The sequence below is a fragment of the Oryctolagus cuniculus genome, chromosome X, assembly GCF_964237555.1.
Source record: "Oryctolagus cuniculus chromosome X, mOryCun1.1, whole genome shotgun sequence".
In the NCBI taxonomy this organism is placed as follows: domain Eukaryota; kingdom Metazoa; phylum Chordata; class Mammalia; order Lagomorpha; family Leporidae; genus Oryctolagus; species Oryctolagus cuniculus.
This window is the reverse complement of record NC_091453.1, coordinates 98,297,227-98,310,398: the sequence shown is the minus strand read 5'-3', so window position 1 is coordinate 98,310,398 and position 13,172 is coordinate 98,297,227. Positions and strand designations below refer to the sequence as shown.

The following is a 13,172-nucleotide window of genomic DNA, read 5'->3' as shown; positions in this document are numbered from 1 at the left end:
GAAGCAGAACAACAGGGACTCAAACCAGCAGTCTGATATGGGATTTCAACGTCCCAAGTAGAGGCTTAACCTGCTGCGTGATTATATTTTTGTGTAATTCACATATTGCTCCACTTTGCTAGCATTTGGACAACTCAAAATTTTACTGTATCTTTGCTTACTACTATTCATTCTGTTTCACGTATTCCTCTTTTTTGGATTAATTTTTGATTTTGCTGAAATACATACGTGAGTAATTATAGAGGTTTTGAATATCTGAATGTGTTTGGAATATGTTGTGAATGTCTGACAATTTGAATCTGAAAATTGGGCTTTTGTTCTTTGTGTTATTTCACTCCTTCTCCCCTTTTCCATGTAGGGTCAATTGTTCTATTTATTCATTTTGGTCTTTATCTCCTATACAGTAATTTGCTCTAAATATTTCTGGTCATTTTTTATTTACTATATGTATGAATGAATAGGGACAAATTGATTGGCAAACGTGTTTGCCTGATTTCCTCAGAAGTTCTGTTGGCCTGTTTCCCCAAACTAGCCTGCCTCCTGAGGGAAGGAGCTTAGTGTAAGTAGCTTGATTGTGTTAGACTGTCAGATTTCACTTTAAGATGGGTGGGTACAGAGGAAACAGAAAGACAAGTGCCCTCCTTTTTTGTTTGTTTGTTTGTTTATTCTAATTGCCAAACTAATTTTTCTCTGGCAGTGAAGGACTTTATTTCTCACCTGGTCAAAGCTGCTTCTCTTTTTTGTTTTCATGTTTGTATCTGAGAAGTAGAGTTACAGACAGAGACAGAGAAAGATCCTCCATCCGCTGGTTCACTCCCCAAATGACCACAACAGCTGGAACTGGGCCGATCCTAAGCCAGGAACCAGGAGCTTCCTCCAGGTCTCCCATGCAGGTACAGGGGCCCAAGGACGTGGGCCATCTTCCACTGCTTTCCCAGGCCATCAACAGAGAGCTGGATCAGAAGAGGGGCAGCTGGAACACAAACCGGTACCTAAAATGGGATGGGAGCCACAGCGCCAGTCCCTTCCCTATATTTTTTGTAAGTCAAGGTTATTCTGAGGTTTGTTCTGTTTGGTTTTTTTTTAATACCATCCTAAAATCACACTAGCAAAATTTAGAAGCAAATTATTTACTTTTCCCCCCTTTTTTTAAAAAAAAAAAGATTTTTTGGAAGATAGAGAGAGAGAGAGAGATTTTCCATCCATAGTTCAATCCCCAAATGGCCACAATAGCCAGCGTGGGCCAGGCCAAAGACGGGAATCTGAAAATCCATCTAGTCTGCCATGCAGGTGGCAGGGGTCTAAGTACTAGGGCCATCTTCTGCTGCCTTCCCAGACACATCAGCAGGGAGCTAAATCATAAATGGAGCAGCCAATTCACTTTCTTTAGTGGGAAAGTCTTGTGTTTTAAATTTAAATTTTTTTGTTTATATGAAAGGTATAAAGAATCAGAGACAGAGAGATCCTCCATCCTCTAGTTCACTCTTCCAAATGCCCACAACAGCCAGGGTTAGCTCAGGCCAAAACCTGGAGCCAGGAACTCCATCTAGATCTCCTACATGGTTGGCAGGGCCTCAACTACACAAATCATTCATTGCTTGCTGCTTCCCAGAGTGTGCACACTTCAAAAGTCCAAGAAAAATGGAATTATAAATAAAGTTTATTTTGGTGTAAAAAATTTTTTAAATCATTCATGAAAGATATTCAAAAAGCTTATGAAAAATGTGTATTATGGGCTAGAATTCAAGTCCCATTTGGATACCAGTTTGAGTCCTGGCTGCTCTACTTCTGATGTAGCTCCCTGCTAGTGTGCCTGGGAAAGCGGCAGAAGATGGCTCAAGTACTTGGACCCATGTGGAAGACCAAGATGAAGCTTCTGCCTTTGGCTAGACCCAGACCTGGCCATTGTGGCCATCTGGGGAGTGGACCAGTGGATGGAAGATCTCTTTGTCAGTCTCTCCCTCTCTCTGTATCTCTGCCTTTCAAATAAAATAATCTTCTTTTAAAATGTGTATTGTGAAAAAAATACATGGCCTTCAAAATTTTTTGCTCCAAAATAAACATCTCTTATTCTATTTTTCCATGAACCTTTAGAAGTACCTACTTATTTAATAGTGAAGGAATAAAAAGCTGATTGGCAGTTCTTCGTGGAAGAGACAGGTATGGTAATTGGACGCAGGATCCTTTTTGTTGAGGTATCAATAGTCTTCTCACAGGGTGGTTCAGTTCTCCAGAAAAGGATAGCTTAAATCTTTGTCTTTAAACCCTTTAAACCCAATGGAGCATTAAGCCTTTGACTGTAATGTAAATGTTTTATAAAGACTTTTTATTTATTTATTTGACAGAGTTACAGAGAGAGAGAGAGAGAGAGAGAGGTCCTCCCTCCGTTGGCCCACTTCCCAAATGGCCACAACGGCCGGAGCTATGCTGATCCGAAGCCAGGAGCCAGGTGCCTCCTCTTGGTCTCCCATGTGGGTGCAGGGGCCCAAGTATTTGGGCCATCCTCCGCTACCCTCCCAGGCCACAGCAGAGAGCTGGACTGGAAGAGGAACAACCGGGACTAGAACCAGCGCCCATATGGGATGCCAGTGCTGCAGGCAGAGGATTAACCTAGTGTGCCACGGCGCCAGCCCCAACTGTAATGTAAATTTAAAAATGTTATCTCAAAAACTAAAAAAAAAGAGAGAGTGAAGGGGAGAGGGTAATATCATTATATTCTTAGAACTGTATCTATGAACTACATTAAATCTGTTCTTTGTATTAATATCACATTAACATGAAAAAGTATCAAATGGTAAAATAATTAAAAATGCTTCAAAACCCTTTTTAAAAAATAATTTGTTTATTTGAAAGGAAGAGTTACAGAGAAGGAGAGCTGGAGAGAGAGAGAGCGAGAGCGAGAGAGAGAGAGAGAGAGATCTTTCATTGGCTGGTTCACTCTCCAAATGGCTCTGATGGCTAGGAGTAAGTCAGGAGCCAGGAGATTCATCCGGGTATCCATATGGGTGGCAGGGCTCAAGAACTTGGGCCATCTTACACTGCTTTCCCAGGTGCATTAGCAGGGAGCCAGATCGGAAATAGAGCAACCAAGACATGAACCAGCACCCGTAAGGGATGCCAGCATTGTAGGGGGTGGCTTAACCCATTATGTCACAATGCCAGCCCCCCTTTAAATATTTAAAAATTTGTCTGGCTTCTTATACTCCTGGACCTTTATGTGAGAAGTAGAATTCCCAAACTTCAATCTATTCTGTTTATTTTCAGTCTACCATACTCCATTACCCTTATTTCTCAGCAAGTCTATAGTCTTTCTGGTTCATTTTCATTTATTTGTTTTCAGTCTATATTTAATACTTTTAAATTGATAAATAACATACACAAAATACACATTCAGAAGTGTACAGTTCAATAAATTTTTACAAACAGAACTAGCTGTATAATGAGCATCCAGTTGACTCTGGTTCAGTTTCTACAAATAATAAACATCTTTTCCTGGGTAACATATATAAGCATTTAGAATAGCCTGTTACATATTGTGAGTGCTTCTGATGATGCTAGCTAGTATCAGCCAGTCACATATCCATTTGCTTTTCATATTCTTGTACTTTATGTGAGAGTTACCTCCTAGTTTCATGGAAAGTGGAATCTATCGTCCAGTTTTTCCTCTTCCTTATTGCTTTTGGGTCATTTCTGTACTTTAATATTCTCCTTACAAAATTTTAAATTTTGATGTAGTCTTTTTTAAAGATGTATTTATTTATTTGAAAGTCAGAGTTACACAGAGAGAGGAGAAGCAGAGAGAGAGAGAGAAAGAAGTCTTACACCCACTCCCCAATTGGCCTCAATGGCTGGAGCTGTGCTGATCTGAAGCCAGGAGCCAGGAGCTTCTTCTATGTTTCCCACATGGGTGCAGGGGCCCAAGGACTTGGGCCATCCTCTACTGCTTTCCCAGGCCATAGCAGAGAGCTGGCTCTGAAGTGGAGCAGCCGGGTCTCGAACCGGCGCCCATATGGAATGCTGGCGCTTCAGGCCAGGGCGTTAACCTGCTGTGCCACAGCGCCAGCCCCTTGATGTAGTCTTATCTGTCAGTGGATAGCCAAGACACTGGATAAAAATCAGCAGCGATTTCTTATAAAAATTCTAAGTGCAATGGGAATAGAAAAGAACTTTGCAAACATAGCCGAGTTATCATGAAACCAGCGGCAAGCATCATACTGAAGCCATTTCCCCTGAAATTCAGGAATAAAACACAGATGTCCACTATAATGTTTTAGAAGGTTCTCACATGTAATAAGGCAAGAAAATGAAATAAGGTATATAAATCTAAAAAAGAAAAAGTTTAATTATTTACAGATGATATAATAATATATACTGAGAATCCAAGAAATATAATTTTAAATCATTAAAAAGTTCACGCAGTGGACATCTGTTGTTTTGGTTTGTTCCTTTCCTCCCTGCTTCTAGTAACAGCAGTCCTCTTCCTTTAGAATTCTGCTACTCCTTCAGTGTCCTTAAAACGTAGTCCTGCCGGCGCCACGGCTCAATAGGCTAATCCTCCACCTAGCGGCGCTGCCACACCGGGTTCTAGTCCTGGTCGGGGCGCCGGATTCTTTCCCGGTTGCCCCTCTTCCAGGCCAGCTCTCTGCTGTGGCCAGGGAGTGCAGTGGAGGATGGCCCAAGTCCTTGGGCCCTGCACCCCATGGGAGACCAGGATAAGTACCTGGCTCCTGCCTTTGGATCAGCGCGGTGCACCGGCCTCAGTGCGCCAGCCGTGGCGGCCATTGGAGGGTGAACCAACGGCAAAAGGAAGACCTTTCTCTCTGTCTCTCTCTCACTATCCACTCTGCCTGTCCAAAAAAAAAAAAAAAGTAGTCCTAGTGAGGAACCTTCCCCTGCCTCCCCATGGCTAGGCAGCTAACCCCCGATGGATGATTGATTATCATATCAAACACCACTGGACCCACTGGCAACTCCAAGAGGTAGACATGAGACTCAGGCCAGAGATATAAAACCTCCCTTGGAGTTTTCCAAATCAGCAGTTAAGAAGTAGATCTTCCTTTTCTTCGGCTCTTGCACAGTAAGGGTGTGACCCCAGAACAGTTGATAGCTATATTATGTCTCTATCATATAGAAGAAAGATTCTTAGAGAATGAGGCAATACAGAGGAAAGCTGAGATGGGAGATGAAGAGATGGAATGAGAACCTAGATAGTGTTTGAATTCCTGGATGTGGCTGGGTCTGCGATCTGAACTGTCCCTTCAGTTGCATAAACTAATAATCTCCATTTCCCTCTTAAGCTTATGGAAGTTGAGTTTTTGTCACTTGCAAACAAGGGCCCTAATTAATCAAGTCAAATGTAAGATAAATATACCGAACCCCATGGCATACTTTTTTTCTTCTCATTTTATTGTAGCCAAAAGACCAAGAAGCAATAAATTAAAAAACTTAAGGCAGGCTTCAGCAATCGCATGCTGATGAGGATGGGATCCAAATTTCTTTTCTTTTTTTAAAATATTTTATTTTGTAAAAAAAAACCTTTAAGGTGAACAAATTTCATGTATTTCATACATACAGATTCAGGGATGTAGTGATACTTCCTACCCTACTCTCCCCTCCCATCCTCGTGCTTCCTTGCTTATTCTTTTAATTTTTTTAAGATTTTTATTTATTTATTTGACAGGTAGAGTTACAAACAGTGAGAGAGAGAGAGAGAGAGGTCTTCCTTCTGTTGGTTCACTCCCCCAGTGGCCACAACGGCCAAAGCTGCGCCGATCCAAAGCCAGGAGCCAGGTGCTTCCTCCTGGTCTCCCATGCGGTGGCAGGGGCCCAAGGATGTGGGCCATATTCCACTGCCCTCCCAGGCCACAGCAGAGATCTGGACTGGAAGAGGAGCAACCAGGACTAGAACCGGTGTCCATATGGGATGCTGGTGCCACAGGTGGAGGATTAACCTAGTGTGCCATGGTGCCGGCCCCTCTTTCTCTTAATTTTTACAATTATCTACTTTCAGTTTGAATTTTTCTTTAACTATTATAGAATTGCTCCCTTTTGTTTCATTTTCCAACATCTATTATAGAAATTTTCAAACATAGGCTGGTGCTGGGAGGCAAATGAAGGAAAAACCTTGGCCTGCAGCGCCGGCATCCCATATGGGCACCAGTTCCAGTCCTGGCTCTTCCACTTCCAATCCAGCTTCCTGATAATGTGCTGAGGAAAGCAGTGGAAGATGGCCCAAGAGCTTGTGTGCCTGCACCCAAGTGAGAGACCTGGAAGAAGCTCTTGGCTTCTGGCTGAGGTCTGGCCCAGCCCAGGATGCTGTGGCCATTTGGGGAGTGAACCAGTGGATGGAAGATCTCTCTCTCCCTCCTCCTCTCTATAAAAAATAAATTTTCAAACATGCAGAAAAGTTTTAAAAATTTTACAGTGAACACCAAAACACTCACCACCTAGATTTTACAATTAACATTCTATTATTACATTTCAATAGTTTTGTCTTATCCTAGCAATTACAGAAATGGAAACATATGTATGTATTTCACAACAATGGAAAAAGTTTTGTGTGAAACACCAACAGGCACAGACAAAGCTCCAACGAAATTGGTCTCTAGAGACCAAGGATCAGTGATACAGAAAATTTTATTTTTTGAAAGGCAGAGTTAGAGAGAGAGAAAGAAGAGAAGAGGAGAGAGAAAGAAGAGGAGAGGAGAGGGGAGGGGGAGGGGAGGGGAGGAGGAGAGGAGGAGGAGGAGGAGAGAGAGAATGAGAATGAATCTTCCATCCCCCAGCTCATTCCCCAAATGGCTGCAATAGCCAGGTTTGGGCCAGGTGCAGGCCAGGAAGGAGACACAAGTTTCATCTGGATCTCCCCCACATGGGTGCAGGGCCCCAAGTACTTGGGTCTTCTGCTGCTGCTTTCCCAGATGCACTAGCAGGGAGCTAGATTGGAAGTGGAGCAGCCAGGAGTCCAATCAGTGCCCATAGGGGATGCTCTTCATCTGTTAAGCCACAGCGCCAGCCCCAGAAAATTTTAGATAGCCGATCTACTGTAGCCATATGCCACTGCAGTGGGTCGGGCGTAACACCCATCCTAGCAGCAGCTGAGTTGGAGAGCCTAGGCTTCCACCTTTGGAAAGCCATAGAGACTCCCTGCTATTTTGAATCCTCTACCTTTCCCCCTACCTCCCCCACTGCCCTCCTGTCCCTCTACCTCCTTCACCCTCCACCTCTCCCCTGCCCCCCACACCTATTTACCACAATTGGGAAGTGTTCCATCCCTCCAATCCCCCTGGAGTGGTGGCAGAAGAGACTAGAGTCAGGGCTTTCACTACTATCCAGTTTGTAAGGACGACCATCTCTCCTCATAGGTGTTGGTTTAGGAACTATGTCAATCTTCCACAGAATATCCTTGGCTTATCTGTGGATGTACCATAGGTAATACTATAAAAGAGAGAATAACCTAGATCTTTGGGAACTGTATCACTCTCACACCCTTTTTTGCTTTTGGTGTTTGCTTTTAGTGCCAACCAGGCCCGTTAGTGGAGTGGGATTTTCCTTGAAGGGATTGGTCAGAACTGCTGTCAATCATCTTGAAAGCCAGTAAAATAACAGGAAGTCCAGCCTCCTAGCTTTATGAAAGGGCTCCAGGCGACAGTGTGTTTTCAGAACTCCACAGCCCTTGGGTATTGAGAGGTTGGGCATACTGAAGCCAACCAGTCAACCAAAAAATTTTTTTAAAAAAATCCACAAAATCCTATTGATCCTTCAGTGACAAGGTGAGCTAAGCTGCCCTTTTGAAATTGAAAAATGTGGGGAGGGTGTCTTTTAGAAATCAGAGGCATATGGGCCTCATTTTGGGCCCACAAAGACACATTTTAAGAGAGTTTTCAATCATTCTCACTATTGTACTAAGATTCATTATTTCCAGATGTTCAGAAGCCATATGTTAAAAGTTTTAGCCTTTACTCACCTAAATGATGTGGGGAATTTAGGGAAAAACATTAGAGTCATAGTTAACTGGAGAAAACTATCCAGAAAATTTACAATCACGGATGGATCCTCAACTATAGTGCTGAGACTATTCTAAGGAAACCATAATAGAGGAAGTCAGTGACGAGGGTCAGGTCACATGTGAGATAATATTTTGGAGAACCTACAGAAATAGCTGGAGGACACTTTAAGGGTAGTCTTTTTTGGCATTTAATCAGTGGAGGCCAAAGCCTTTGTAATTTAGAAGGGTATGCGAGACTAGTATTTTAAAATATTAGTCTGAACTAATCTGTTTTCCTATACAAATTAGCTTTAAATGAAAGAAGAAAAATAAGAATAACACCATAGGGATAATGGGAAAAGGTGTGATTAACAGACCAAAATTTTGAGGATTTTTTTGACGAAATTTAACAGATAAAATTGGTTGAGAAACCAGCGTAAATGAATCCATAACACCATACAGATATGGGACAGGGTTATTGTAAAGGTAAATTCTCTGTTTTTTAAACAGCCCCAAAATATAGAGGATGTCACACTTATCTGAATCAGGGGAAAGGAGTGATGATGAGGTCATAGAAGATGATGATGGTGAGTAAATGAACAAGTAAAACAATTAAGTCTAAATAATGGTCAACAATATAAGAACCTTGAGTAAATTATTAAGAAAATATTCTTAAGATGACATTATTGCACAGAGCATTGCCATCACTTGCAACACTGGCATAACATATCAGAGCACTGCTTGGAGTCCCGGCTGCTCTGCTTCCAATCTAGCTCACTACTAATGTGCCTGGAAAAGCAGTGAAAGATGGCCAAAGTGCTTGGATCCCTGCCACCCATGTGGGAGACCCAGATGGATCTCTGGGCACCTAGCTTCAGCCTGGACCAGCTCCAGCCATTGCGACCATTTGGGGAGTGAACCAGTGAATGGCAGCTTGCTCTCACTCTCTGACTGTCTCTCTCCCTCTCTGTCACTCTTTCAAATAAATGAATTAAATAAATATTTTCCCAAAAGATTTTGAAAATTAAATAAATCTTTCAAGTAAGTAACTTTTTAAATGCAAAAAAGATCAAACATAATGAAGTGATTAATAAAAAATTAATAGCAAGATGGAAATAAATTTCCAGATAGAAATGGGATCAGGGGATGGTGGTCAATAGCACACTTCTGTGTTGTTCTTTGAAATGAAGAATGGAATCATGTAATATCTTATCAAAAACTTTAATGTTTGATAAAGTTTATTGTTTATAAGGATGTGGGGCAATCAGTGGTCATTCAGAAAAGGTGGATCACATATTGGTACATTTCTGAAAGGTAATATGACAATCTATCAAAAATTTAAGTATACTTTCCACTTGACCCACTTCTATTCCTTCAAATATATCCTTAAAAATACTTCTATATATACACAAAAATATATGTTTCAGGATATTCACTGCAGCATGTTTGCAGTCACAAAGAAACTGCAAGTAGCCAAATGTCAAAAAATAGGAGAATGGTTAAATATAGTAGAATGAAATAGTATACAACCATTAGGAAGAATGATATGGACCTCATGGAAATGTCTCCACTATGTATTAAGTGAAAAAAGCAAATTGTTGAATCATATGTACAGTAATAATACCATTTTTGTTTAAAAATACCATAGCTTCCTATTTGTATGTATGCAAGTATGTATGTACATAAATGCAGAGGGAAGTGATGTAACAAGCTCAACAGAGAAGAGCCACTTACACTTTTTTTTTTTTTTTTTTTTTTTTTTTTTTGACAGGCAGAGTGGACAGTGAGAGAGAGAGACAGAGAGAAAGGTCTTCCTTTGCCATTGGTTCACCCTCCAATGGCCGCCGCGGCCAGCACGCTGCGGCCGGCGCACCGCGCTGATCCGATGGCAGGAGCCAGGAGCCAGGTGCTTTTCCTGGTCTCCCATGGGGTGCAGGGCCCAAGCACCTGGGCCATCCTCCACTGCACTCCCTGGCCACAGCAGAGGGCTGGCCTGGAAGAGGGGCAACCGGGACAGAATCCGGCGCCCCGACCGGGACTAGAACCCGGTGTGCCAGCGCCGCTAGGCGGAGGATTAGCCTAGTGAGCCGCGGCGCCGGCCGCCACTTACACTTTTTATCCTATATTTTTACATACAGTTTGATTTATTTCTTACAAAAATAATGTATTCATATATCATATGCATATATAAACAAAACTGAAAGGTATAGAATAGAAATAGTGTGCCAAATTTCCCAAACACTAATAATTGAAAAAAAGAATGTCAGTCTGGAAAAAGTAAGGAAAAGAACAAAAAGAAACAACAGTGATGACATTTTTTAAAGTGTTAGGAATATGTACATCCATATACAGTAAACTGTGCTGTCTTTAAAGCTAGTAAAGTAGATCTATGTATACTGAAAAGGAAGCTGTCCATGGGATAAAATTAAGCAAAAAGTACAGTCCAATTCATAGAGTATGCTCCATTTCTTCTTAAAAGGAAAAACTCTGTATGTTGGTAAATGTATAGAAAAAGAATCATCAATTAACTGAGGTTACCTTTGGGAAATGAGTTTAGTTGGGGGGGCAGCGAGGGGAAACAGCACCTTTGGAGTAAAACATTGTTGAGACCTGAACATTGCTAAATGTTGGTATGATCAAGTTCCTCCCTTTCCTGTTTGAAGCCCTTTAGTGGTTACTCCATATATAGTTTATTTTTCATAATATGCGTTTTTCACAAACTTTTTGAAGACCTCTAGTAAACATATTTTTGTACCAAAATAGAGTTATTTTAATTTCATTTTCCATGAAGTCCCTGTATGTTTAGATTATCAGCCCTAGTTGTCATTTGCCATTTCTGCCAGCTATTTTTTCCAAACTGATATGTTCTTACGTTCAACAGGTTACCACTAGCTGTCTTTAAACTCTTTTAGACGTTTGTTATGTAATTTCATACAAAAATATATGTAATGTGTAATTTATGGAGCATAATAAAATATTCATAAACCCATAATTTGGCTTAACTCAGTCCCAAGTTTTCAATTCTGCAAATATTCAGTGATATAATATTTATTTCAAGATTATCATTAAGTATATACTTATTGCTCACTTTAAGTCTTTATACAGGACCATGGGACATAATGGTTAAGACTTAAAACACTGTGGCTGGCTTTGTGGCATAGCTGGTAAAACTGCCGCCTGTGATGCAGGCATCCCATATGGGTGCCAGCTTGTGTCCCGGCAGCTCACTTCCAATCCAGCTTCCTGATTATGGCCTGGGAAAAGTAGCAGAGGATGGCCCGAGTGCTTAGTCCCCTGCTGCCCTCGTGGGAGGCCTGGAGGAAGCTCCTGGTTCCTGGCTTCTGGCTCCTATCTTCAGTCTGGCCCAGCCCTGGCCATTACAGCCATCTGGGGAGTGAACCAGCCAAGGGAAGAACTCTATCTCTCCCTTTCTCTGTAACTCTTACTTTCAAATAAATAAATAAATCTTAAAAAAAAATAGAACATTGCCAATGCTTTGGGGTCTACCTAAATCACACCCCCATTTCTCCTAGAGTGTTCTCCCATACAGATCTTGTCTATTTTCCCCTCCTATATTTAAATAAGCTTACCATGTTATGTTTCCAGAAGCTTTTCTTACTTTGGAGCTTTATACAAAATGTTATAATAAAATCACATGTATTCTTCTGTGATTTGCTATTTTCATGTAACATTGTGAGACTTATATAACTGCAATTCATTCATGTTTCAATGCTATATGGTATTCCCTTATAAATATAACACAATTTGTTTAGCCATTCAGCTACCAAAGAATATTCTCTTGCCATCTTCAAGTTTATGTCAAAGGTGATGCACACTAAGAATAGAAAATTCTTAGCATATTTTGAATCACTTTATCCTTTGTGCCACAACTAAACATTCTCTAAATCTGTTTTTAGGATTTAGTATATTCAAGTACAAAGATCAGCATTTTTTTTCTGTAAAGAACTAGATAGTAAATAATTTAGGTTGTGTGGGCCATATAGTCTGTCACAACTCTGAATTCTGTTGTTTAGCACAAAAGCAGCTACAGAAGAATATATGCAGATTAATAAACAGGAATAAGTATGGCAGTGTTCCAATTAACCTTTATTTACCAAAACGGGCAAACAGCTGGATTTGGTCCACAGGCTGTAATATCCCAAAACCCTGCTCTACATATCTGCATTATTGTAGTATTGCCCAGTGTTGTGGTCTTACTATCAAGTCTGCCCTTATCTTAGTTCCCATGTTTCACACCCCATCCCTTTGTGATTTTTAGCTTGTAAATAACCAAGGAATAACCCAACCTGTAAGTCCAGTTCCTGAACTGGTGTGGCTCAAGGCGGGAAGTGTTATCAGTAGCCATAGCTCAAACAGCAAGTACCCTAGGAACTGTTGTATCAGATTTGAGACTAGAATGCTGCCTTGATTTCTCTTCTTCGCTCTTCAGAGTTTCTGGTTAGGACTGAAGCTATGCCCTCTAATAACTAGACTCCTTGCAATTTCTTAAATATGCTTTACTTATTTCACCTTCAGGATTTAAATATGCTCCTTATTGTCCTTCCTGTGCCCCCTACTCACTTTCCCTCTTGCCTGGCTGTCACTCACCCTCAGGGATTTAAATTGAATTTGTTTTTGTGGAAGCTATTCTTAATCCCCTTCCACCACCACCACCACCACCACCACCAGACACACACACTTACTCTTCTTCACTCTATTAGGCTGGGCCAGGTGTCCCTCCCGTGTTCCCAGAGCAGCGTTTATCACTCTGTGCTGTAATCATCTGCCTCACCCACTAGGCCAATTGAGAACTGAGGGCAAAAGTTGTCTCTTTATACCCACTGACCAGATCATAACGGTTCTCAGGCAAGGTTTGTTTAGTGTTTGCCTGGATTTGACCAGGAGAAGGAGCTTCTTTCTACCTTTTGTGAAGATCAACCACTGGCTGAGGGTCCATCAAGAGAATGGACTGATTGTCTAGAACCAGATTGCCACTGTCTCTGGAAATGAGCATTGCTTGCTGCTTTGTCCTATCTGCTTGATAACGGTCTGAACTGCATCCACACTTGAAAATCCATTTGGGCACTGGGATTTGGCTCATCCCAATGAAGGAGGTGTTTTGTTACACCTCATTTTTTTCCTCCTAGTGAGTGGGGCTCTGAATGTGTTATCTATTACTTAAGAC

The 13,172-nt window shown here is 41.4% G+C and overlaps 1 protein-coding gene across 3 annotated transcripts in view; it reads left to right on the top strand.

Annotated features, from left to right (window-relative positions):
- The window catches only part of CUL4B (cullin 4B), a 70,339-nt gene that overhangs the window by 15,374 nt on the left and 41,793 nt on the right, over positions 1 to 13,172 (top strand). The window contains exons 1-2 of one of the 3 annotated variants that reach the window (XM_008273158.4): positions 7,644 to 7,772; positions 8,498 to 8,574. The exons of 1 other annotated variant lie outside the window; for it this stretch is intronic. In XM_008273158.4, coding sequence (XP_008271380.1) covers positions 8,514 to 8,574 — 61 coding nt within the window. In that variant the 5' untranslated portion in view covers positions 7,644 to 7,772; positions 8,498 to 8,513. Of the gene's footprint in view, positions 1 to 7,643; positions 7,773 to 8,497; positions 8,575 to 13,172 lie in introns of those variants that run through there. One more of the 3 variants, XM_051827777.2, reaches the window with a different exon arrangement.